The 27,555-nt window shown below is 48.1% G+C and overlaps 1 protein-coding gene across 2 annotated transcripts in view; it reads right to left on the bottom strand.

The window, feature by feature from the left end:
• Positions 1-6,810: 6,810 nt before the first annotated feature.
• LOC132248522 (endogenous retroviral envelope protein HEMO-like) overlaps positions 6,811-27,555 on the bottom strand; it is a 167,176-nt gene continuing 146,431 nt past the window's right edge. For both annotated transcript variants that reach the window (XM_059721610.1, XM_059721604.1), the window contains one exon: positions 6,811-9,709. In XM_059721610.1, coding sequence (XP_059577593.1) covers positions 7,617-9,101 — 1,485 coding nt within the window. In that variant the 5' untranslated portion in view covers positions 9,102-9,709 and the 3' untranslated portion in view covers positions 6,811-7,616. The remainder of the gene's footprint in view (positions 9,710-27,555) is intronic.

The raw sequence follows: 27,555 nt of genomic DNA, 5'->3' as shown, positions 1-27,555 counted from the left end.
CCATTGTTCTTTCTTAGGGTTGCCTTATTAGAATTGGGTGCAATCCAGGGATTGGAAACCCCTGGCACGTGAGCCAGAGCATGGAGTCTGGGCAGCTGCCACCAGCCACAGAGCCTGGGGCTGCTTGCAGCAAGCAGACAATAGGGAGACTGCAAGCTCTGCAGCAAGTAGCCCAGGCTCCATGGCTGGCAGCAATTGCTCAGAGCACTGGCCTGCTGAAGCTAAGAAGCTGCAAACAGCTGCATCAAGCTCTGTGGTGGCACTGGGTGCACACAGGCTTCTGGATGGATGGATGGTGGTATAGGAGCCAGGGTTGCCCTGCCCCAGGCCCTTTTACTGCTGTCTGCCAGTACAGTGGTTTCCTGACAGTGTAGAAGTTTGCAACCTCCCAGCTGCCAGCCACAGCTGGCCCAGGTTCTAGGCAGCTGCAACAAGCAGGCTGCAAACTGCTGCACTGGGCTCCAGAGCCCTGGCACCAGCTCAATGCTGTGCACCTCAAGGCGTGAGGAAGGGGAGAGGCCTGGGGGCATTACAATCCCTGCTCCCCACCCAGGCCACCTGCCCAGAAGCGCGTGTGCAGCTGCTGCAAGCAATGGGGATCAGGCCCCTCATGGCTCCCCCATGGTCTGCCCCTGATATGGCAAATTAAGACATCAGTCAGGATTGGGGTATTTTTCGCCTGACCCCTGGTGTGATTACTGGCCTCTGTATCTCAACTCCCTTGCTGACAGTCTCTCGCATGCTAACAATCATTGCGATTCAGACTGAACTGCTTCTGGGAGCAGAGTATCTGGGAGGAGGAAGGTAGCGACACACCCAGGACAGCCAAATGGGATGAGGGGTGCTCAGGACTCCCCAACAACAAAAGGAGTCTTTTCACTTCACCAGCTAGCTATATAGCTTGTAAGATGCGGTGATATACAGATCCATTTAATGGATCCAGGCTGAGATCTGTTACCAATTTGTTTCCCAAAACAAAGTTCTTGGAGCACAAGTAGGTCAAGTGCCTAGGTTTCCAAAAAGCTACAGAATCTTTGAACTAGCTCCGGATCTAACAGCTCTTTACTTTGCAGCCAGAGAAGGAGAGTGGAATGGCAGTGCACTGCCATGCAGAAGCATCCCTAGTGAAGGTGGGCAGCAGCAGAGCAGTGCCCTCAACCGTAGTGATCCCCAGTGGTGGTGAGGACTGATAGTAATGGTGGAGCAGCTACACTAGCTACCATATTCACTCCATGTGACTGAGAGAACTCTGAACATATTGGCTGTAATAACCTGTTCCTAGTTGGTTGCAGTGGGCCACTGATTATTTAAGGGTTTCCCATGTCTGTTGTTCCATTCCCTTCCCCCTAAAATAAACCATGCGATAGTTTGGTATTGCTTGCAAATGCGGAACTTTGTTTTCCCAGGTTTCTGGGTGGGGGTTTGAGCCAAGGTAATACATTTGTATAAAACCCCTAAGCTGAACTCAGCCCTTCTTACTGCAGTCTCATGCCCAGCCGAAGGGTAACACCCACATAGCATCAACCTACTATCACACTTGTCTAAAGGCCCTTTGAAGCCTTGCACAGTGTGCACCTCCATCTAACTTGGGGTGGAGATTTTGTCCTTCTTTCTCTCCCTTAGCATCCTGCTCCTTTAGCCAGGAGTTGGGCACAAGAACTGGCAGTCTTGTCCACAGCCAGCTAATATGCCCCACAATGCTGTCTCAGTCCTTCACCCACAGAAGTGCTGAGGCCACACTTCCAGCAGCTGTGGCACACTGCCCATGCCCACCCAGCCCCTTCCGGGAGGAAGCACACTGCAGCTTAGCTGCTTCTTTCCTAGCCAGTGTCACGGAGACACCTGTACTCTGGGCAATGGGGGGAAATCTCCAGTCCAGTAGCCATTACACATGCCACAGGGGCCTGCGTTACAGGAGTAGGGGTGTTCAGCAGCTGACTGTGGCAGGGTGCTGAGGTCAGGTGGATTCTGGGAGGGAGCAGTGGGGTGCTGGAGCAGAACTAGGGGATGATGGTGGCACAGGCATGGGAAGATTAGAGGGTGCACCAGTGTCATGCAGTAGACAGGGACTAGGTAGGCGGGGGTGCTTTGGCAGGCAGTAGGTGTTTGACTAGAGGCCCAACAGGGCCTCAATTCCTAGCATAGCTCCCTCCCACCCCTTCTGCTTATTTTGAGGAAGGCCTCAGGTTCCAACCAGGCTTCTTTCCTGGAAAATAAAACCTGGCCTGGCCAGGTTCTCAAAACATGGGAGCAAGGAGTTTTAAGACCCTTGCAGATCACAGCTGGAAGAGCCCTCTTTACAGACTTAACACTGTAGGGACAACTCATTAGCACCCATGCCCAAGTACTGAAATAAGTCACACCTGTATGGCTAGCTGCCTGCTAACAGGTAATTGGGTTTTGTTATGTAATCATTAAAATCCAATTGGCTTCTCCAGGTACTGGCTGTGTAACACAGGTGTCAACAATGAAATTGTTCTAGCAGTCTGCCTGTCTGAACAGCCAGCTGAGAGCAATTAAAGGCTCTGGTTGTATTCCTTGTGATGATTCTTTAAGCTTAATGGTACTGCACCTAGCAAACCAGGACAAGGCCAAGCTATGAGGGACTGGGACTCCTTGCAGCAGCTGGGAAGTCTGGTGTCTGGGAGAGGGAGGGTGGATTGATGATGTGGTAGGGAGAGAGGGGTTGGTAGGCAGCAGGGCTTGGCAGCTGTGGAGTGCTGGGGGTGTGGGTACTGTGGGGGGAACAAGAGGGGCAGGAAACAGGGATGAAACAGGGTGGCAAGAAGATGGGGCACACAGGAGAGAGGGATATTGGGATGGCAGTCCTAGATGGGGAATGTGGGGGGTACTGGCAGGGGGCTCTAAGGCAGTGGTTCTCAACTTTTATTTATTAATTTTTTTTGTACCAGGACTCATCTGTAAACATTAATGGCCAGTCCAGACCTAGTGCTCTTCACTCCTGACCCACTGCCCCCAGTATATAGGCTGGGGGGGAGGATATAGCGGGGCCCTAGTCAGCCTCTCGCAGACTGGAACTCTGCCAGCCTGCAAGAAAAAAGCCAGGTTTCCCATGTTTTTCTCTTTCAAAGGAGAATCCATTTTTAAAGTTTGTTCACAACCCTTTCATATATTCTTGAGACCCACTTTTGGCTCGCACCCCACAGGTTGAGAAACGCTGCTGTAAGGTGCTTTGGTGGGGTAGGAAGACCTTGTGGCTGGGAGTGGCAGAAGCTACTGTGAATGGTTGGAGGTGGGTGTTGGCAGTGACAGGGGAAAGCAGGAATTGGGGTGGAGGTGGAAAGCATATGGGGTGTGCACGCTGCTGAAGGCAGGCTGGGGTGAGAGGCACTGGACAGGGGAATAGTTCTGCAGTAGGCATTGGGCTTCTTTGGATGAATTGAAAAGAAAAGGGGTGATCTGTTCAGAGACGGCTGCTAGGAATTTGGGCTGCCACTGAAGCCAGGAGGTGCCCTTCTTGGTAGAGCCTGTGTGTGTGAGACTGTCCTGGTGGAATAAGCCGAATGACCTCCCCAGTCTGCGCTGTGGGCACACATCCACTCCAGGAACAGCACCTTCCCTTCTCTCCCACAAGTCACTCCTTTTTTTTCCCCCTTTACAATTCATTCCCTCTCCCTTCCCTGCCACAATTTCAACCCATTCTCTCTTCTGAACAAAAAACACTCGCCACCATAGGCCACAGCACGGTTTCCAAAACAGAGCACAATGCTTTCATTTTTTGCTGTTTCTCTTGGCCTACTCAGTCATTGAAACAGTATTGCCAACTCCACCATGTAAAAAATCATGAGATATACTCTTAAAAATCAAGAGATTTGGCAGCTAAATCATAAGATCCTATTTTTTAAGTGTGTGTGTGCAGTGGGGAGTGTTATTTGTAAAGAGATGGGGGGGGGGGGGGCTGTGGGTGTCTGTCTGAGGTTTGGAGCCTGGGGAGAGGGGGTCCCTGCATACCCTGGCAGCATGTAAGGTACTGTGGGTCAGGAGTAAGGGGCAGCAGCAGGGCTGGGTATGCTGTGGCTTAGGGCTGAAGGGCGGATACAGACACACACACTTGCAGACACACAGACCGCACCCAGCTGGAAAGTGGAGGGGAAGGGGCAGGGGGTGCAGATTGAGGCCCCCATGGTGTGGGAGGAAGTGGGGCAGGAGCTGGCATGAATGGGGCCCCGGGGGCTGGGGTGGGTTGTATGACAGAGGGAGCCCAGACCAGGCACCCCTGAGGGAGGCGTGGGGAAGCATATGCCCCCCGGATTTGTGCGCAGGGCAGAGGGGCTGCCCACTGTGGGTCTGGGGCTCTGCACCATGCTGCCTTTGCCCCAAGAGCCGCATGATGCCATTGCTACCTGCCAGACAGCAGGAGGCACGCTGGCCTCGTGACTGAGCTCCTGGGGTAAAGGCAGCAGGATGCAGTGCCCCAGCCTGAAATGGGCAGCCCACCTCTGCCCCGCGCACAAATCTGGAGGCCGCGCTGTCTCTAACTGACTGCCACTCTATGCACCCTTCTTCTACTTTCATAGTATTCCCAGTTGTGATTAAACTGAATCATCTGTCATCACTTCTGTGCAACTGTAACTTCTCAACCCATCTGCTCATACAGATTTACAGGCTGGACACTATTAGAAAAAAAATCCCCTTATCCCAAGTCCAGGGGGGCTATACCTGAACCCGATGATCTGTAAGGTCCCTTCTAGCCCCTAACATCTATGAAACTATCCCTTGCTTCTGCTTATGCAGTTCCAACCTGCACTGGCTTTTGCTTTTCCTGCCTCTAGTTTGGTAAAACTATTTGACTTGTTCCCCAAACCTCTCCTTTCCCTGTGCTTTGAATAATTCCCTCCTCCCCCATACATGTTTTTGTATGTTTCCATAATCTAATTTAATTTAAATTTCCTTTTTTTTTTTCATTCTTGTGACCTCAGAACCACAGACCTGAAACTAAGACAAAGATTTCAGGCCATTTAGAGAGCTTAAAAGGTCCAGGAATGCTGACAGATCTTTGCTTTCAGCGTATTGATTATTTTGGGGAGGTAAGTATTGCTTACCTGCGCCTTGCCAGAAAACACCAGCTCAAGATCAGCAAGGACTTTACTGTTTGCTGCTTCCATACAGAAAAAAAATTAAGTGAATGAAAACTGAACAGCCTCCTTGTTACTTTCATTTCCTTGTTTCTTCCTCTTTTTTAAGTGGAATAAAGCAACATGTGGTCTTAATGGAAGAGGGGAGTCCTGCATAATTTTGCCCATTATTTTCCAGTACTTTTGTTTGATATCCATTTCTGCTCTTAGGAGCCATTGCTGCTGCTGTCATGTCTTCTATCAGGCAGCTCCATGTTCACTCACAACAGCTACAGAAAGTTTCTGAGGAAAAATGTTAGGTGTTTTTGTGAGCCCCTGAAACCAGAACGAGATGAGGAAAGCTATGGAAAGTGTATATAGAAGTACTCCTTTCTATCCCTCCAAGAAGCTTCCCCAAGATTGATATTACCACTAACATGCTGTGTTTGCACTCTAGAAATGGGACTGTATCTTGACAAGTTAACTCTGAACAGGTTAGTTGTCCCAAGCAAATGCCAAGGGCAATGCACTTATATCTTCAAAGTTAAATCAAAGGTTGGAGCAAAAAAGCCAGCACTCAGCAGAAGGAACTATTTGACTCCTATCTATTGTTTCATTTGTTACTGTGGTTTTGTTCCATTATTAATGACACCAGAAAGAGAGAACAAACATGAGATCCTCTGCGGGGACACAGACGAGGCAAGAAAGAAAACTGGAATTAACCAAAATGTGTAGGAAAACGTAGGGCTATAATAAGGCAAGCTAAAAAAAAAAAAATCGAGAACTTGCTGGAGACATAAAACAATAAAAAATTATTTAAGTACATTACAAGCAGGAAACCTGCCAGGGAGTCAGTTCAGTCACTGGATGATCACGGTGTAAAAACAGATTGGAAATAAGTTAGGCCTACTGCAAAAGAATGAAATTAATCCTTTGCATCTGTCTTTATTGTAGAAGATGTGAGGGAGGTTCCTCACCAGAGCCACTCCTCCTCCCAGGGGACAAATCAATAGAAACTGACTCATATGGAGCTATCAGAAAATAAGGTTTGAAGCTGGTAACAGCTACCAATTGCCAGGACCAGACGGCATTTACCCTAGAGTCCATACTCCAAATTGTCAAACTCTTTAGCATGCAACCTTCACCAAAAACAACCTTGGTCCCAGAGGACTGGAGTTTTGCAAATGTTAACTCCACTCTTTAAAAAAGGCTCAGGATAGGCAGGGGCAGGACCAGGCAACTAGAGGGAACAGGCTAAATTCTGTTTCTCAGAAATCTGTAGAAAGATAGTAAAAATGGGGTTGTCCAGTTCATGGGTAAAACAAATTTGATGTGGAGAAATCAGCGTGGCTTTGCTAAAGCAAGAACATGACTCACCACCAGCCTGTTGGAGTTCTCTGAGGGCAGCAACAAGCATGCAGATCGTTGTGATCTGGTTGATATAGTATATTTTGACTTCCAAAAAGCCTCCACAAAGCCTCACATCAAAGGGCATTTGTACACACCACAAGATTTCCCATTAACCCATATGCAGTGTAGGTGGAGCAATGTTCTGGGGCCCCCACCAGTGGGATCCCCAGTACCCAATGAATATTAATCCACCTCAAAACCACAAAAACAACACCCAACCACCCACCCAATGCTAGTGCTGCTTTACAAAAAGCGCCTCAGTGCTCAGGTTTTGCAAATAGTTTCACAAAAGACAGCAGTGAGTGAAACGATTAATTCTCTTTTACATAACAATCCTTTAATGTTTTGACCCTTTTATTTTCCTTTTCATTGGTAAAACCCTGAGTCAGTGTGGAAATACACAGTCCATTCATGGTGCATTTCAGTGTATTCACAATAAGAACCAAGATACCCACTCACTCACACACCCCTGAAGGTCAGAAACAAAAAATAAAGCAGGGTGGGGTGCATCTGCCCTGGGCACAGGGATGCCAAACAATTTGGGGAAGGGGATGCAAACAAGGCAATACAATTTTCATTAAATGACAGTGTCGTGGAAACACACACAGAGTACTTTTGGGTCAGGTCAGCAGAAGCTTTTATTCAAAAGAAACTATAGCTGTAGGGGGAGTTGCAAAGTGACATGGATTTCCCAAGCACTTGGAAGGGGTCCCCCCCCAAGAGCAAAATCAGGAGGCTTATATACTTTTTAACAGTCACTTACAACTCACGTGATCATATAGTGAAATTAGCATGAAAAGCGGCTATAATATTACTTCATTATTTCTTTGCTGTTATCAGGATAGGAATTATGGGGGAGGTAGGGTTAGTTCACAAACCTCCTTCTTGCACCTGGAAATCTACTTTGTACATACTTTTTTTTTCTACCTTCAAGGCCGTGGTGAACGAAGCAGTTGCAGAAGAGTTACAAAGAACAAACACTTGCCCTTATCTGTTCTACTGTACAGAGCCAGCAATTCTACACAAAGCGGTTATGTCATCTTATAACTAAAATTATCAAAGTTTAAGGCATATATTTTTTCTGATTCCACAGCGCCCCCCCCTTTGAGACTATTTAGTCTCACTTTAGCCTTAAATTTCCATTCTCATGAGCCCCTCTATTTCATCATGCAGCCTTTCATGTTTTCTTTCAATCTGCTCACACTTTTGTAACACCATTATTCTAGACTCTGCTGTGGGTTTTCTTGCCTTGCTAAAGTTTCCCCTGCTGGCTTTCACGCAGCAGAGGATCAGTTGCATTAAGACATAGAACATTATCAGAACTATCAAGACAAACAATATTCCATACAGGATTTTCTTGCCAAGGGCCCCGAAATCTGGGAGCCAGGAGGTTAGCCAAGACCACATTTCTTCTAGACCCCAGTCAGTATTTTCTGAGGCCACTTGATGTAGGACCCTTAACTGATTTCGGATTTTGCGAATGTCAGTTTTGATTCGCATGTCCTGATTGACATAGACACAACAGGTGGAGTTTACTAAGGCACATACTCCTCCCTGGGATACCAATAGGTAATCTAGGGCTATGCGGTGTTGTATAGTTACTTGTGAGATCTGGGAGATCTCTTTTTGCAGAGCCTGAATTGCATCCGCAGTGGCATTTCCCATAGCTTCCATTGTGGCTGAAATGTTAATTATGGCTAGTTCCAATTCTCTTACTCCAAGCCACGGTATGAAGGTTCTCACAAATCGATGGAACCCTGTGTTTCTGGTAGCTGAGGGGTTAACCGCCCTTTTCATGTGATGGTTCAAATTGTTTACTTGTTCCAGATATATTGCACTATGCATTTCGAAACCAGGGATAACACGTCCAAGAGTGCATGCCCCCACCCAATTCCAGGGCAAGATTTTATGAGCCCTGTTTCCGCAGAGCCAGTAAAGGCCTGGGGCAGAAAGGGTACTCAAATCTCGACAGTTGTTGTGCCCTATCCGGCACTTTCGATTGATATGCATCGTATAGGACGGTCCACGTTCAGCTGCTATCCTGCTGGACCGACACATATTACAAGAAGTAAAATTGGAGTGAATGTAAAATTCCGATCTGTTTGCAATGAGAGCAACATGAGGTTCCTTAGAAAAGTTGTAGACCATGAATCCTGTACAATTGAGAGAGGGTACGTTACCCAACAGGATTCCACTGGTGCTACTAGGGCTATAATCTAGAGTAGTTAGGCAATGAGGGTAGTGTCCTACAGGTGTGGCTTTATTATAAGCTCCGGTGTTGTTGGATCTGTAACAGAAAGGCGCCTCTACTCTTGGGGAGATTATCCAGTTAGCAGGGGCGGCCCTCCATTCTTTAGGAGCGGACCGATGGGCAGCTAACGAGTAGTGTCTAACAAAGCCGCCGTTTATTGTTCCCCATTGCTGGAGGGATATTGGTACTCCGATCATTGGGATTCCTTGGTGTAGGTGTGCTGGGCTGTGAGAGCATATCCAGCAGTCACTTTTATTTCCAGCTTGAGCCACCGCATGGGAGATCTGCAAATACAAATTTTTCCCCCACCCCCCTTGGGTGATACTGAGATACCCAAGTGTGATATATAAGGATATCAGTGCCATTTTTAGATACAGGAGGGACAAAGAATCTTAACAACAAACATAACCAGTACCAGTAAGAAAAAGAACACTGCCAGCCAAACCCAGGATGGCAGCCAAAGTCTTTCTTTGTCCTCTGGGCTCAAGTTACCTAAAGGACTGATAATATCGGCTCTTGCTCTTGATCGAGGTGGTGATCTTCCGAATGGGAGCATTCACTTTCTTCGAGGCCGAAGATGATATCTTCGTTCTTCAACTGATGAATCTGGCTGGGCTGAGGTGTTGGGTGCAGGGGAGAGGTTATTAGCACTTGCACCCTGATGCTCCTCACTTGCCTGAGTGAGGTCCTGAGGGTCTTTGTCCTTGGCCTCAGGGAAAGATCCCAACCTTGGTTGGAATACAGCTGCTTCGGGGTCCAATGGAGGTGATACCTTCTTGCAGTGCGAGGCGTGAGTCCACGTTTGGTGACCTTGGCAACGAACAGCAGAATTAGTGGTCAGAAGTACCTGGAAAGGTCCTTTCCATCTGGGTTGAAGTGCGTTTTTCCGTTGATAGACCTTTACGTAGATCCAATCCCCTGGTTCGAGGTTGTGACAGGGAACATCCGGTGGTTGAGGTAAGGCTTCTTGGACCTGTGAATGAACAGACCTGGCATACTTCATTAATGCCTTGCAATAATTTAGTACAGTTTCATCAGTTAATTGTAGGTCTGTTTGGTGAGGGGCAACAGGTGGTGTAGCTGGCATCCTCATGGGTCGTGCCATGAGTATTTCGTAAGGGGTTAGGCCATGTTTTCTGTTAACAGTGTTTCTAATGTGCATAAGAGCAATGGGCAGTGCATCAGGCCATTTGAGGCCTGTTTCAGCACAAATCTTCGAAACGCGCGTTTTTAAATCAGAGTTTTTACGTTCTACAGCACCACTTGATTGTGGATGATAACTACAGTGTAGGTGTTGCTGTATGTTGAGTGCTTGGCAGATGTTTTTTACTATCTGTCCTGTGAAATGGGTGCCACGGTCACTATCTATTGTGAGGGGCAATCCAAATCTAGGGATGAAATCTTTGAGCAATTTCTTTGCTACAGTGATGGAATCAGCATGTACGCATGGGTAGGCTTCCACCCATCCAGAGAACACATCAATAATAACAAGAATGTACTCATAAGAACAGCACTTAGGTAGCTGCAGAAAATCAATTTGCAGATTTACAAACGGTCCCCATGGAGGGGGATGGGCTGCGGGTGTCGTTTTTACCCGTTGCCCAATGTTGTGAGCTAAGCAGATGGGACAGGAGCTACAGTACTGTTGTGCCATGGAAGGAAAATTTGGGGCAAACCAATTTCTTTGTACTGTAGCAATCATTCCTCCTTTGCTCGTATGGGCCACAGAGTGGGTTAAACGAGCAAGATGTGGCAAAAGCTCTCTAGGCGCCACCAGGCAGCTGTCCGGGGAGCGCCAGAGAGAGTCGGGGTGCAGTGAACATCCTGCATGCAGCCAGTCATTTATTTCCTTTTTTGGGGCCTGATTTTGAAGAAGGACCAGACTTGAAAGGCTAGCCAAAGGAGACTGGTCTGCTGAAAAACAAACAAAAACAGAGTTAGGAGCCTGTGGGCCAGAAAGGGCCGCATTTCTGGCAGAACGGTCTGCCAGATCATTTCCTCGTGTGACATCATCAAAGGTTTTCTCATGAGCTTTACATTTAACAATAGCAATAGCAAGAGGCAATTGAACAGCTTCTAAGAGCGCTTTTACATAACAACCATGACTGATTTGGGTCCCTGATGAAGTGAGGAACCCTCTTTGTTTCCAGATTTGTCCAAAATCATGAACAACACCAAAAGCATACTTAGAGTCAGTATAAATGGTTGTGGTTTGATTTTTTGCAAGAATGCAAGCACGTGTTAAAGCAATGAGTTCAGCAACTTGAGCAGAACGAGCTTGGGGTAAAGAATAGGCTTCCAAAACAGCGTACTGAGTGCATACTGCATATCCCGCAACTAATTTGCCTGCATCATTTCTAAGACAGGAACCATCAACAAACAAAACAAGGTCAGAGTTCGGGATAGGAATGTCCTTGAGGTCAGTTCGAGGGGTTAACAATTGAGTTGTGATAGACAGGCAATCATGAGGCTCACCATCAGAGGCAATAGGCAGAAGTGACGCAGGATTCAGAATTGAACAGCGATTTAAGGTTACATTTGCAGCTGACAGTAGAAGTTTCTCATATTTAGTAAGACGGGAATTGGAAATGTGCTGAGTTTTGCCCTTGAGCAGAAGGGCCATCACAGCATGTGGAACTGCAACGGTTAAAGAGTGTCCCAAAACTAGAGAATCTGCCTTTTCAACCAACAAGGCAGCAGCTGCAACTGAACGGAGGCAAGGAGGAAGTCCCGCAGCTACGGGATCAAGGGCAGAGCTGTAATATGCAATTGGGCGATGCTTTTCACCGTGCAGCTGAGTGAGTACTCCTAAAGCGATTCCTTCCCGTTCATGACAAAACAAGGTAAAGGGTTTCTTATAATTAGGAAGTCCAAGAGCAGGAGCAAGAGTGAGGGCTTGCTTAAGGGCCACAAATGCTTGTTCTGCTTCAGGAGTTCAAGGGAGGGGTTCCAGGGTGGTATCATGAGTGAATGCTTGCAAGGGTTTTGCGAAAGCAGCATAACCCAGGATCCACTGTCTACAATAACCCGTTGCACCTAAGAATCCCCTCATCTGTTTTCTAGTCATAGGTTCGGGAATGTTGAGGATAGCTTCAACTCTACTAGGGGAAAGGTGTCGTTCACCTGCTGAGATATCATGCCCTAAATAATGTACCTTAGACTTGCAGAGCTGCAATTTAGATTTTGAGGCCTTGTGGCCTTTCTGAGCTAAAGCTGTGAGGAGTGTCAAAGTATCTTGCTCACAGGCCTCTAAAGTGGGTGAGGCTAACAATAGATCAACAACGTACTGAACAAGGGTGGACCCCCCTTTGAACGTGATAGGATCCAAATCTTTTTTTAGGATCTGGGAAAACAGGGTTGGGGACTCTGTATGTCCCTGAGGGAGTCTTGTCCAGGTATATTGAAATCCCTGATAAGTAAATGCAAACAGATACTGGCTATCCTTATGAACGGGGATAGAGAAAAAAGCGGAACAAAGATCCACTACTGTGAAATATGTAGCATCTGAAGGGATACAGGAAAGAATAGTGGCAGGGTTAGGGACCACGGGGAAAGCGGGTAACACAGCGGCATTTACAGCTCGAAGATCTTGCACAAAGCGATACGTAACTTTACCAGGTTTTTTGACAGGTAGGATAGGTGTGTTGCAAGGGGAGCGTATTGGGACAATAATCCCTTGCTCAAGGAGTGAGGAAACGACAGGCTTGATCCCTTCCTCAGCTTCCTTTGAGATGGGGTACTGTGGATCACGAGGAAGTGGCTTGGCAGGGTTCAGGATGATACGCACTGGTTCAGCACTCAGCATGTGCCCCACTTCATTCGCGTGGGTGGACCACAGCTGTGGAGGTACTCGTGCCAACAGTTCCTCTTGCAAGAAGGAAGTGTCGGAATCAGAGTACTCCTGGGTTAGCAAAGCCACAAGCTCGGTTTCCCTCTGTTCCGGTACCTCAAGGTAAACACCATCTGGGCTACAATAAATCACGCATCCCAGTTTACACAGCAAATCCTTACCAAGAAGGTTGACAGGTGCACAGGGGCTAAGAAGAAAGGCATGATTTTCAGACAAAGGGCCAATAGAGATGGAGACAGGTTCAGAGACGGGATGTGGGATAGGTTGTCCGCCTATACCGACAGCATTTACAGTTTCAGGAGAATAAGGTAGAAAAGGAAACTCAGCAGCCTTTAGCGTGGAGCGGGACGCTCCGGTGTCGACAAGACAGGAGACAGGTTTACCAGAAATAAGGCATTCAACAAACGGACCAGATTGGTCAGTAGCAAGCAAAGGAGCAATGATGTCACTGTCCCTCAGGCTGTCCTATTCAACACTGGGAAAATTGACAGGAAGTGGAGGTGGGGGCTGGGGTCTGGGTCCTTGGCCGGGGCGGTTGGGGCATTCTGATTTCCAATGTCCTTCTTGCTTGCAATAATGACATTGGTTCCCATAGCCTGGGTTTTGTGGGCTCAAGGATCTATCTCTTCCCCTGAATCTACCCGGGCCTCCCCTTCCCCGTCCTCGTCCCCTTCCTCTACCTGGACCCTGCAACTGAGAAATCTGTAAGGCCATTAACTTAAACTCGGCACTGTCTTTAGACCGTTCCAATTTGTTATGAAAATGGTTAGCCGCAGCAAGGACTTCAGTCAAATCTTTAGTTTCCCAGCCAATAATTACTGTTTGAATTTTCTCAGCAATTTTAGGGTTAAGTCCCTGGACGAATGCTGCCACTATTGCTTGTTTAGCATTTCCGACTGGGTTATCCATTCCTGAGTATCGTTCAAATGCCTGTTTGAGGCGTTCTAAATAGTCACTGGGGTGTTCATTTTTGTTTTGTTTACAGGTATTTATTTTGGTCCAGTCTGCCTTTTTTGGGCAAATTGTGAGAACTGCCTGAACCAAAGCATTTCTCTTGTCAATAAAGTCTTGGCCAATCCCTGGGTTTTGTTCTGGCCAAGTACAGGCAGCGTACAGACGTAGCATAGTCTCCTTGGGCAAAATGGATCGCATGAGCTGATTAATGTCAGCCCATGTTGGATTATAACAATTTATAACAGTCTGCAATTCTTCCTGAAATTTTTCTGGGTCTTCCCTGATTTTTGGGAACTTTTGAGTTAAATTGTAGAGATCACCTGGAGTCCAGGGTGCATGCACAGTTACTATATTTTGTCCATCGGTGCCAATGCCTGGCATTTGTCTTAGGGGGTAAACTTGTGCAGTTCGGGATCTCAGATTGATGGGAGATCTTTCCATGCCTATTCCCATTCTTCTAAATACACCTGTGGTGGGTTGTGACCCAGGAGTAAATTGCCACACTGGTGATGATTGAGTGGCAGATATGGTGGATGAGTCCGGACTATTAAGCTCTGTGGATGGATTTACTGAAGGAGCTTCAGCTAATGGGTCACTAGCCTGGGCTGCAGCCTGATGTTGAACCGGCTGTTGCTGATGTGGGAGTCCCAGGAGAGCAGGGTTCGAACAAAGGTCAAGGATATCCTCTGCTGGCTCCGGTGGTGGGGGCGCCCCGGGCAATGCTGGATACATCGGAGCGGTGGCCAGCGTGTAATTTGGGGGAGCAGCCAATTTCTCCCGAACAGCTTTTAACTGCTGTTTTAATTTTTCTTGAGAGTCTTTTAGGCTCCTAGTTTGAGATTCTGTCCGCCGTTTGGACATTTCATCATACCAATAAAAGAACGCGTCCCACTGGTTTTGTGGTGTTTTGGATCCACGGGACTCTAACGCCCCTCTCAAGTGCACTATTTTATCCTGATCAAATGTTCCTTCCTGTGGAAAATGCTTCACAGGATCATCCCTAGTATACCAGTTCCACTTATCCAGGTACTTGCAAGTCTCGGGAGAATAGTGTGTGTACATAAAGTACGCCGGAGTCCCCTTAGGGGGGACAGGAACCTGTTTAGACTGACTTGTTCCCATTTTCAGTCACACAGGGAGACGTAGGAGAGGCTTATTTAGGATGTCCGGGCCGCTCAGTGCCTTGCCCCGCAGTTTTTCACTGTCCAGACAAAAAGCTTCTGACCCGACACCGGCTCATAAAATGGAAATGGGGAGGGAAACACTAGAGGGATCCTTTCACTCCTGCTTTTGGCAGAAGCTACTGGGACGAGGGGTTTGGAAAAGACAAAATCACTCAGACGCCCTTACCACTGGGTCACGAGGTTCCAGTTGGGTCCCCTTGCTTTCAAAACTGCCCTGTCAGGCAGAATTGGGGTGTCTGAACCCAACCTTAGTCTCAGTCCTGGTCAGTGGCTCATATTTCTAAATACACACACACATTCATTCAATAAGCCCTGTCCACTGAGTCACGAGGTTCCAGTTGGGCCCCCTTGCTTTCAAAACTGCCCTGTCAGGCAGAATTGGGGCGGCTGAGCCCAACCGTAGTCTCAGTCCTGGTCAGTGGCTCATATTTCTAAATACACACACACATGCACATTTATTCAGTCAGCCAGACCTCCTACCCCACACCGCCTTAGTTAATTAACTACAAGCCCGATGTGCTGTTGGATGAAGGTGCCTCAAACAGTTTCTCCCTAAAACGTACGTTACCAGACACAAAATGGGATCCTTTACCAGACAGAAAATTTTAGCCGGCAGGAAGGTTCAGACTGACCTGTTTTAACAAGGTTCAGATCCAGTTACCACGGCCAAGTTGGAAGCCTGCAGGCAGTCCTCCTCCGAAACCCCAATAGAGATTTTGAATTAGGTCTCTTACCTCTCAAGTTTGGCGCCTCAGGGTTCGGGGTGGGGGGTAGCCTGCGGTCCTCCTTCCTCAGCCTGTGTTCTGGATCCGAGTCACGGCACCAGGAATTGTCGTGGAAACACACACAGAGTACTTTTGGGTCAGGTCAGCAGAAGCTTTTATTCAAAAGAAACTACAGCTGTAGGGGGAGTTCCAAAGTGACATGGATTTCCCAAGCACTTGGAAGGGGTCCCCCCCCCCAAGAGCAAAATCAGGAGGCTTATATACTTTTTAACAGTCGCTTACAACTCACGTGATCATATAGTGAAATTAGCATGAAAAGCGGCTATAATATTACTTCATTATTTCTTTGCTGTTATCAGGATGGGAATTATGGGGGAGGTAGGGTTAGTTCACAAACCTCCTTCTTGCACCTGGAAATCTACTTTGTACATATTTTTTTTTTCTACCTTCAATGCCGCGGTGAGCGAAGCATTTGCAGAAGAGTTACAAAGAACAAATACTTGCCCTTATCTGTTCTACTGTACCGAGCCAGCAATTCTACACAAAGCGGTTATGTCATCTTATAACTAAAATAATCAAAGTTTAAGGCATATATTTTTTCTGATTCCACAACAGTATCCAGTGAATACTTTTGCAAGTGCAGCAAAAATAGCTGAAATCAATTGAAATGTTATTCAGATTGGTGAATCACAATAAATTGCAATGTTATTTCCATTGGTAAATCACAATAATTTGAACTTTTATTCATGCAGGCCCAGGCCTTGCCCCAGAGACCTGACAGATTTTTTTTATTGCTGAATCACAATAAATTGGAATACTATTCATGCATGTATGTATATGAAAAAAGGTGGGACCTCCCTCACCTAGTCCAATGGGACTGCTCTGCCTGGCAAGAAGCGGGACGGCCAGGGTGAGGGCGTATTTATACCCAGCATCAGTGTTGATCTAGTAAAGGATCACCTTGAGAAGCTGGACACCTTAAAGACAGCTGGTCCTGACAGATTACACCCTAGGGTACTCAAGGAGCTGGCAGGTCTCATAGCCCAACCACTGGCAAAAATATTAAAAAATCGTGGCGCTCAGGTGAAGTACCTGAAGACTGGAAGAAGGCCAGTGTGGTACCCTGGTAAGGTTCTTGAGAAAATGATCAAAGAGACCCTTCTGAATGTCTCTAGTGGGTTATGGAATAGAGAAAATCCCACACAATTTACTGATTCGTTTTGATGCACTGGCTGGGGGAGTAGTTAGCTGATTGCAGATTTCACAATGATTACACGCTTAATTCATACAACACAATTTTATTTTTAAATTCTTTGCTACGTATATAACACTGCTTAGCTTTAAGAAACACCACAAACATTAAGAACACAATAATTACATATATCAGAAACAATGCTCCGAATGCACTTCCATCCCAAACAATGCTATAAGAATTAGTATTACAAAAACAACTACAATTACAACTAAAAGTTAAATTTGAATCAATACTGTTATTTTCATACTATACTTACAATCCTAGAATTCTGAGAAGCCAAACACCTAAATATGGTTTCATTCCTCAGTAGTACGGTTCAATGGGCTCGCCTCAGCAATACAATTCAATGGGCTGGCCGCAATACTGATAGGAATAAGTCCCCTTCCTTCAGTCCCTTTCGGGCGCTCTGCAGCTTCAGCGTGTACTAAGAGATTCGTGTTCACGGAGAGGGTGGTTCAGGTGATCGGTCTGATCCGGCCTACACTTGCGATTCTTCCTTCGTTGTTCTGCAAGTATAGTCACCTCCAAATTGGGACAGTAGGTTACAGTTTTTATTGAGTGAGCTACCGTCTTGGGCCACTCCTACTCAAACCTGTCATTACCCCCAAATTTGGGCTCGGATCTTACTCAACAGATTCTTTTGCTTAGTAATTAGTTTCTTTTGTTGATCATTTTAATTACTTTGGGGAACTTCCATACCACTACAAGTGACCTTTTCTTACCAATCTGGTCAAAAGGTCCTAGGGTTTGATCTCTCGGAACTCAGGATATTTGCTTAAGAATCATTGTTAGGTTCTCTTTGTAAAAGACTTCTAAAGATAAAATTCAAGAGTTAAAACTTTAAGCAAAGTCTGGATTTTCCACACGTAGTCCAAAACAATGACCTAGATAAGGAGATAAATCTTATCTTCTTCCTGAAACTGGCTAATGGGCAACCATTACAAACATTCAAACTATTCCATTCAATATGACAAGATTCACTAAAGCTGCGGCCTAGAAATATACTATGAATAGACCTTCCTGCAGCAGTCTGTCCTAAAGATGATTGGAAGGAAGAGACAGTCCTTGAGCTGTTGCTACAGCTGCCACCATACTTGCCCACAGAGTAAAGGGAATATTGCGGGACATTAAAAGATATTCAGGCACTGAAAGTATATATTAAGCCCAAACATTACAACACTTACTTCTGTACCCCTGGAGCTTGCTTTACTACCTGTTTGTCCAGCATCTCCTGATGCAGCACACACACATACACAATGCCCTGAATTAGGTTGTACTGGCTAAATACAGAAGTGATCTGTCATGACCTTGTAAGTGGAGCTCACCCTTCACTCTTCAGGCTGTATACCTGCATACCTTTCTTACAGTGGTGCTGTGAGGGTCAACTAGTAAAATGGTTGCACAGTATATTTTAACAAGTGGGGCTATTTCATTGTGTGTCAACATATTGCACATAAATATTATTTATTTATTAGGTGCATGTGTGTCTAATCTTACTTACACACCCACACGCGCCCTATTACCCTCTGTGGGAACTCTGGGGAAGGGCAGGCCCATTGTTGGGAGAGGGATTACACATTCACTGTGGCTGGATTTAAAATAGAAATCCAGGTGCAAGCAGTTCTGGGAAACAGTGCTCTGCGTGGGGAACCATAACGAGTTGGCCAGGACTTGTGCCAGGCCCAGGGCTGGCTTTCGCCACACGGCCTAGATACACAAGGGACATTCAGGATGCCCAAGTCCTAAAATCATATCAGGACACTCATCTGGTGATTTCAGTGGGGTTCAAGGCCCGCTACCAGTCTAGGCTGCCAGAGTGCTATGGAAGCGTGCACGGAGGGGATGCTTACGTGAGAGATGTGATTTGGGGATCAAGATGTCCTGGAAATAGCACAGCATGGCATCTCTAAGGAGACCCAGGGATAATCAAGAGGTTAATACCGTATTTTGCCTTGGAGGGGTCAGATGATCCGTTCTGTGCAGCGGGAAGTTCTGTGTTTCCAGTAAGGACAAATCTTACTGGACTGGTAATGAAGGAAGAGCAACCTGCCCAAATGCAGCCAAGAAACAGAAGCTTGGGTAAAAGAGTCAGTGACACCAAGAAATGACATTTCACATCCTGATTGAAATGAACCATTGCTCAAATGGCAGCAGACTCTTTGCATAGGGGAGGTCATCGCTGCAGCTTGTCACAGAAGGGCTCTGGATTTGCAGAAGTAACCGAACGGGGAGTTGACAACTGCCTTGAAAAGGATGGCTCCGGAGATCCAGCGTCTCTTCCCTCTTCTCCAAACTAGGACAACCTGGGCCTTCAGTGGCCTTCTCAGTAGGGGTGTGCAAAACAGGCCCTGCATGATTCGAATTTGGATTTGGCCCAAATCGGGGACAGGGATTCGATTAATTGATTCAGATCACTGTCCCCGATTTGGTTTGGGCAAATCCAAATCTGAAGATTCGATGCTGATTCAGAGAATCAGTGATTCGGCCATAAACACAGCTTGAAATATTTTTGTACATACCTCGAGGTACCAGCACAGCTCATGATCGCTGTGATGGAGCGTCCCACAGGAGTGCCCCGCTATGCTACGTGCTCAGTGGTGAACCCGGAAGTGGACCAGAAGTATTTTCAGTCTATTTCTGGGTCTGCCGGGGAGCCAATCAGGGGCCCCCCATCCCCTCCGGCTCTGCGATCAGCCTCAGGGCAGACCCTGGGTGTCCCCCCAGACCCAGGAGGCACCAGTCACCAAGCTGGGGCGATGCAGGAGGGCCCCCAGTGCACTACCCAGCGGACCCAGAAGTGGACCGGAAGTGCTTCTGGTCCACTTCTGGGTCTGCTGCCGAGTGCGCTGGGGAGCGCCCCCGTGCTCCTGTGGGACGCTACATGTGCCCCCGCATGGCAGTGTTCATGAGCTGTCTGCTACCTAGACTTATGTAGAAAAAACATTTAAAGCTGTGTCTATGTCCAAATCACAGAATCTTTTTGAATCTCTCCGAATTAATTCAGAGGGATCTGATTCGATTTGGAGAGATTAAAAGGTCCTCTGATTCAGTTCAGATTTGGAGATCCAGCCCCAAATCGGACTGAATCTCCGCCAAATTGATTCACGGACCGAAGCTTTGCACAGTCCTACTTCTCAGCCTTCCAGACGGGTGACGGTTACATCTCCTCCCCCAGTGCAGTGGGGAATGTGGAGGTCTCTGTCCATCCCATGAATAATACTGGCATCCCCTCCACCCTACTGATCCCTCTCCACCTTCTGAAGCTTCCTCAGTTTCCATGTCCAGCCACTGGGGGTACTTAAACGAAAAAAGGTTGAAAACCCCTGGAGTAGTCGGTTGGAGTACCAGGAAAGCATGACCAGAACCTCCTGCCTTGACATCTGCCTAGGCCCGTCATAGGTGGAACAAGCACTGGACCTGACTGCTTACAGACTCCTTTTCCTGGTCCAGTGCACACAGTGATTTGCAAAGTTTCAGGACACAACAGGGGCATTATTTGATGTCCCCTCTCAGCTGTCACTGTGAAGAGCAACAGCATCACCTTGCCTGTTAGCTGACAACCAGAAAGTTTCCTTTCTGCAGTCAATTGCCTCTCAGACCCATCTGCTAGGATGAGATCAGCCCACACGTGTCACAAAGCCTGGACTTGGACGTTCCACCAGCTGACTCCAGGGGTTGCACCAGAAACCTCACAGACAGCAGTGTCATCACATCTGCAGCACGAGGGAGAAGAGCTTAGGTATGATCATGGCAAAGCTCTGCCCCCGTGGTATTATTACAGAACACTAAAGCTTTCTAACAAGCAACGTCACACAGCACTCTGAGGGCAGCAGTTTCTTGGACCTTAGCCTCACAAGGCCTGCAATCCTTTAATCCAGTGGGCAATGGGATAATTTCTACTTAAGGATCAGGCTCTGGCCCTGGAATAAAAGAATTAGGGTTCTTCTAGGGAAACAGGGCCTGAGCCTAGGGCACAGCATGTGGTTCCTAAAGCAGACTGATGTGCCTCACTCCTTTTTATGCACAGAGAATACTGTACTCCATCAGGTCCAAACTCAAAGTGATGGGGAAGCGTGAAATCACAGCATGTCCTAGCACCACCCTTGAATCCAAGTGGAGACCAACACAAAGAGTCAAAGACACATCTGGATATGCACTTAAATATTTATTTAAAGAATAAATTACAGAACTTAATTACAGAACTACAGAATTATGGAGGATGGCCCAGGGCATGGAGGCGGAGGGCAGACCTGCAGCAGCAGGAGAAGTCAATGTACTGGCCAGCAAAATGGCTACATGAGCCATTCCTGGAGGACGAGCAGGAGACAGCGAATGTCCTGGTTTCTTGCCACAAGCAGCAGCGCTGTGGGAATACTGGATTGCCTCATTTCAGAGATGCAGCAGAGACAGCGAGTGCCCTGGTGTCTCACCACGAATACAGGATCGCCTCTTTTCAGATAAAGCAGCAGCAGTGCTGGAGACGCACTAGATCTCCCTGTTTCAGGGACGGAGCAGCAGCACTGTGGAGACACTGGATCTCCCTGTTTCTGAGGACAAGCAGCGGTGCTGTGGAGTCACTGATCTCCTGGAGGAGGAAGAGGACGAGACGACACTGGATCCCCGGAGTTGTCCTCTTCCCCTATGCTGCCAACACCTCTGTTCGGTTGCTGCAGAGTCAAGATGGAAGAAGCCTTCTGGGACAGCCCCCAGTGATGGCCTCCCACGATGCATTCTGCCTGCCACCATTTGCAACAGCTTCCACTTCTGTTTTGCCTTGAACAGCCTCTTGCCATGAGCGGACAACCTCCTGATGGCCACCAAGCCCCAGCAGTGGGAGCACCCCATGTCTGGGAGCAGCTTCCCACTCTGGCCACCAGCCAGAGCTTCAGCTGGCCCTATTTATAGAGGAGCGGCTGACTGCAGCTGACCAATCACATAGGGTCTGTCCATATATGGCCATCAAATTGTCCTATAGCCATCCAAATGTCCATATATGGCCATCAGATACGGTGACCATTGATTGTTCATATATGGAGAACTCCTCTCCAATTAATCCAGGTGAGAAAATGGGAAAAGCCTGGGTACATCCCACACCTTTCTTTCACCATGGCAAAATCAGGACTCTGGCTGCAACAAACACTTGTAATCATAAATGTCCTTGTCTTTGGTTTTCTCCTCTTTGGGGTTTCCTGCTTTGCTCCAGACACGTGGGGCACAGCCCCCATTCCTCATTGGCAGCGAGGTTCTGCCACAATCACAGGCCTCCAGGAGCTGGGGCTTGAAAGAAAACACTCACTCCCAGGAGAGTCGCGCTAAAATCCAACTTGCCCTATTCGTTTCATCCTCCCCCTCGTCTTGTGGGGACATCCCTTCCTTCCTGGATCGTGCCTGGGACCACGAACTGTTCTTTCGCTAAACCACCTGCCTCTCTGGGCACAAACGGACTTCGGACTGAGCACAAAGCTCCAACTCTTTGGTCTATCTCAAGTCAAGGGGAGAGCTGGCATTTAGCTGTCACTGCCTCCTCTTGCTGCCCCTATAAGTCAGTGGTACGTGAGCTGTTTTACTGAGACTTATACTTGAATCTAGTTACAAGAGTCCTGAGGAAATCAGTCCATCCGGCAGTCCTTAGTAAAACACCTCACAAGTTCGTCTGTTATGAGATCAACCTGGCAGTTTCCTCACAAAGGCCTATGCTAGGCTCTGACATCAGACCACTAAGTCAAGACACAGGACCAGTGACTTCATAGACACTTGGGTCTTCGGGCCAGCTGAGTAAAACAGAGGAGCTCACTTATGTACATCACAAAGCATCCCAGCTAAGTAAAGCAACCTCACACAGCCCTCTGCAGTGACCTCACTCGAGGGCTTTTCCTTCACAATCCCTTTTAGCACTTGTTCTTCCAAGAGACACTTGGCCAAATTCTCAGATCAGATTTGGGGATCAGGCTGAGCCCCGGGAAGAACACAACATGGCATGTCTAGGGAGACAGGGACAAGCGGAGGGCAAAAGTGTAGATTTGCTAAGGTGGGGTCGGCTGCTGCTGCCACATTGTGGGAGGGGGATGTTCTGTGCTTCCGGTAAGGACAGACCTCTGTGTGATATGGGAGTAAAGGGAGAGCTTAGATGCAAACAAGAGATGAGCGCTTAGGTGAACCACACTTGGTGACAACAGGGAACGTCATTTCGGTTCTTTTTTGACGTGGATCATTCAAGTGGCACGTGAGAAGTCAGCACTGAACGTGGCCACAGAAAGCTTCTGGATTTGCTGAAATCAGAAAGGAGAGGAGTGATGACTGAACAGAAGAGGACATCTCAGGGGATCCACTGACTCCCCTCCCTTCTCTAAATCAGGAGGCTGAATGCAGTACTCCTCCAGTGAAAGGAGGTGATCTGACATTTCTCCAGAGCACCAGACCCACTGTCTCCACCGGCTCTCATGTCCTAGTCCCAGGCATCCACACGGCTTTTGTCCATCTTTGGCCATATAAGAAAACACACATACATGACTAAACATGGCCATAAAAGCCACTCAAAAAGTCCCGTGCCCATGTAACGGCAATGCCCACAGTCATAATAGCTGTGTGTTTCCCTATATGGAGACTTGGACGGGATGGGGACCAATCTGATGGCCATATATGGACAAGCCAAGTCTGGTTGGCCCTCAGTGAGTGATGACATGGGACCTGGCTGGCCAGCAGCTCCCTTATAAAAGGGCCCAAGGGCTGAGCTCCTCTCTGAAGCCAAGGACTTCCCATCAAAGCGAGAAGCTCCTTGACAGTAGTGTTGCCACGAGACAAACCACATGCGAATGGCTCAGGGGAAACAAAGCAGAAGGACCGGTGCAGAGAGGTGCCGCCGCAGGCTGCTGAGGGCAGAGCATAGGCCTAGAGAGAAGAAATGGCAAAGAAGGACCCGACTGGAGAAGAGGCCAAGGCTGGCACTCCTAAAGGAGGAGGTGGTGGAAGAGAGGCTGGACCACCGTGTTTGGGAAATAGATGAGGGGGCCTGTGGAGACAACGAAGCTTCTTCTTGGGCAGAAGATGAATATCCTAACAAGGCACAACCCCGAATAATGACCTGGAGGAATACTGCAGCTACGAGAGTCTATCAGATGGATTTTGTGTACTGAGAGAGGAGAAGAGGAGGAGACATTGCCTTTACACTCAGGGTCCGTGTAAAATAGGAAGACTCTAGAAAGAAAGAAGCCTCTGCATTCTCAGGGCAGGGAGCCAAACGGCAACACATCCTGCTGAGACAGGGCAATCAGGAACAGACCCAAGAGCTTGGAAAAGTCACTGGCACTAAATCTAACAGAAACCCTCTTCCTGCTACCAAGCAGCCAGAAGGAGGATGGCTCAAGACCAAGGTAGCACACCCAAGCTGCATTTCCAGAGGCAAACTGGTCTTTGGTGAAAACTCAGAGTCTCCTAGCCCTCCAAAGAGAAGATCAGCTCCTTCTTGCAAATGTGTTCCCTGTCTGATCCTGCCAGTAGCTCCTGGTCCTTTCTGCCTGATGTCCCCAGAGCCTTTTAGTTTCATTAAATAAAGATCATTTTCTCAGGATTGTGATGTTCTCCTTATTTTGTGTGATCATGCCTTGTTTTAATAAGATAAATACACATCAATATATGAACTGTTCAGTTCCACTATTTAGAGCAAGTCTTGATAAGAGAGTGTCCTCCCGTGTCTCAGGCACAACTCGTGACATGGGTGCTTGTGCAATCGTGTCTGTCTTGTGGCACAGACTGGGGGGGACTACTGCAGTCCTGGCTGCTAAGCTACTGCCTTACCAGTTCCCAATCAATCATGATTCACTGAGGGACCAGCTCAATACACAGGACCTAACTACTAGTAGCTACTAGGTAATTAGTCAATCAGCAACCATTAACACCTACAAAACCACAGATTCAGGAGAGGGAATAATCAATACAATCAACTGCCCCAAGACAGAGACAGTCAGTCCCACAAGCACCCATGGCATGAGTTTTGCATGTCAGCAGCTAGGAGTGCAGGGCCCCAGAAGCCAGAAGCCCCCTGCCCCTACCTCCTCCACAGCTGGCAGACGTTGTGGCCACAGCAGGAGCTAGCAGGCCTGCAGCTTTCGCCCTGCTGCGCCTTCACACGCACAGTGTCACCCATGGCATGAGTTTGGCTAGTCTGCAGCTTGAGGTGCAGTTCCCCCAAACCCCTGCACTGATCTTCTTGAAACTTGGCAGGCTTTGTGGCCTCCCCACGGGCCACCACCCCTGCACTTTTCACTCCCCTGTGGTGCAACACATACACATGACAGGAGTTTGCTTTCAAGAATTTGAGGTGCAGTTCCTCCCAAACCCCTGCACCGACCTCCTTGAAACGTGGCAGGCTTCATGCTCCTAGAAGAGGCTACCATCCCTGCATATTTCATCCAAATCAGATGAAAAACAACAGCATTATAGATATTTCATTGATTCCCCATGATACCCTATGGCCAGATCTCTGAAGCTTTTCCGAAGCGCTTTGGAGAGCCTAACGAAGCCAGCACTTGGATCCAGACATGCTGCTTCGGATGCCGAAGTGTCCAAAGCTTCTCCAGATCTGAAGTACGGTCTGAAGCCTTGCACAGCCCTAAGCCAACCTGTAAAGCAAGTGTCCCACTTGGAGGCAAGGCCCTATGAGGAGAGACGGAGAGACCAGAATCTCTTCAGCTGTCACCAGAGAAGGCTGAGAGGTGATCTTGTGGCTGCCTGAATTTCATCAGGGAAGCACAGCAGGGACTAGGAGATGCTCTATTTACTAGGGCACCCCCTGGAGTTGCTAGGAACAATGGCCACAAATCGATGGAGAGAAGATTTAGGTTGGACATTAGAAAGAGCTTCTTCATGGTGAGGGTTGCCAGAATCTGGAAAGGGCTCCCAAGGGAGGTGATGCTCTCCTCTACCCTGGGGGTCTTCAAGAGGAGATGGGACCAGACTGGATACGTGCAGTGAAATCCTCGGCAAAGCCCTGGGAATCCCTCCGCTCCTGTGACATGATTTCATCTGCTCCAGTGTGTTCCAGGCTCAGCCCGTACCTGAAAGGTCTTCCCTTGGCAATAAAATCCTCAGTAAGGGTCTGGGGCTGGTTTTTAGCAGCCATTTATCATGTTGCACATAAGAGAGGATGGTCCCGGCAGGATCCCAGGTACCATCCATGTCCCAGATGACTTGATGTCCAGGAATCAGAGGGAACTTCAGGCCCCAAGGCTGCAGCAAGAATTATTATAACAAACCTGACGGCTGCCCTGTCCTCAGCACATAGAGGACTTCCAGCCCCAGCCCCTTTCCCTCAGGGCACCTGGAAAGAGCTCCACATTTAAGGCACATGGAAGGGCATGTTTAACTCCGTTGCTGTCTCTGGAGCAGCCAGCAGGGCCCTTTCTCATCATAAGAGTCACTTTACTGCCTCCAGAAATCTTCTTGTGGCAGATCGAGTGACTTCAGCCAAAATCCTGGAACAGATGCCCCCAAAATAGACCAAATAGCATCCTCCCTTTTCTGTGCTCTCCCCCCGTGATGACCACCCAGCTGAGCAGCGCATCACCCCCATGCCTACAGCAATGCCCAGGGGGGTTTTATTTAACAGACAGCAGCTGCACTCTGGGCAGAGAAGAAATTTGTATGATGCCAATGATAGATATCTACTGGCCTCTGTTGGGTGTAAATGGTGTGCTGACCCCATGGCTCTCTCAGACCATGGACTGGAGAGGACAAAGAAACATGGGACTGGAAGGGACCTCTTTATTCATGGCTATATCCTTGCCAGTGCAGGCAATCCCACTGTATGATCCCATGCTGAAATTCGACAATCAGTATTTTAAAACTAGTTGTTCCCTCCCACGGGGAACCTGCTCCAGAGCCTCCTGTTCTGATGGTTACAATCCTTCTTCTGAGCTTCAGCCTATATGTATGTGTGACCCCTATTTCCCCACTTCTCCTGGGGCAGGCATTTGTCTTTTCTCTTGTGTGGCTCTTCTCCCTCTCAGCAGTATTTCCAGAGAGCAGTCAGCTCCCTTCTCAGCCTGCCTCTCACTAGGATGAACAAGCCTGTTCATCCCAGGAAGTCTCAGCTGTTCTTGTTCCACTTCTGGCACGTGGGGGCTCCAATCGCACACGGCCGACTTCCTTCCATAAATGGATGTCTCACATCTGCCTGCACTGTTGCCTCTGCTTTTGTGTGCCTGCTTTTCAGCTGTACATTCCCAATGCTGGGGACTCAGGCCTATGCTGTGTGTGAAGGGGAGCTGTCACATTTGCATGTATATATAGCATGTACATACAGCAGGTACATCTAGTTTTCACATCACTTGCAGGCACATATAGCAATACCTCTTCTCCCCTGGTTCCAGGGTATCCTGGATCTGGCAATGGGGGTTTTCCAAGAGAATGGAGGCAAAGCGGAGAGGAGACTTCTCACAGACACCAACTCTGATCTCTCCCTCAGCTACGGAGGAGGTTGCGTGGAGCCACAGCCCCCAGAAGACCGGGGTGGCAGAGCCACACTGAGAGTCCGCTCTGCCTCTCCCCCCACTCCCTGCATCGCGCAGAGCTGGAGGTCACTGCATCCCACAATTGCATCCTGGTCCAGAGAGCAAGTCACTGCAGGGAGACCGAGTGACTTTAAACTCTCCAGCTGGGAGGCACAACAAGGGTCATACCTCTCTTCACATCAGAAACACCCTGGTTTTGAAGGCCTTCAGTGTACACGAGTACGGGGAAATGCTTCAAATGCGACATCTGCCTGCACCCACAACGTGATGGCTAGAGAGCACTGTCTATGAGACAAAGCCAGGATGGCAAGAAACTCTTCATGAATGCCAGTCAGCATTGACT

Source organism: Alligator mississippiensis, chromosome 1, assembly GCF_030867095.1.
Source record: "Alligator mississippiensis isolate rAllMis1 chromosome 1, rAllMis1, whole genome shotgun sequence".
Lineage (NCBI taxonomy): Eukaryota > Metazoa > Chordata > Crocodylia > Alligatoridae > Alligator > Alligator mississippiensis.
This window is presented reverse-complemented; position numbering and strand designations above follow the sequence as displayed.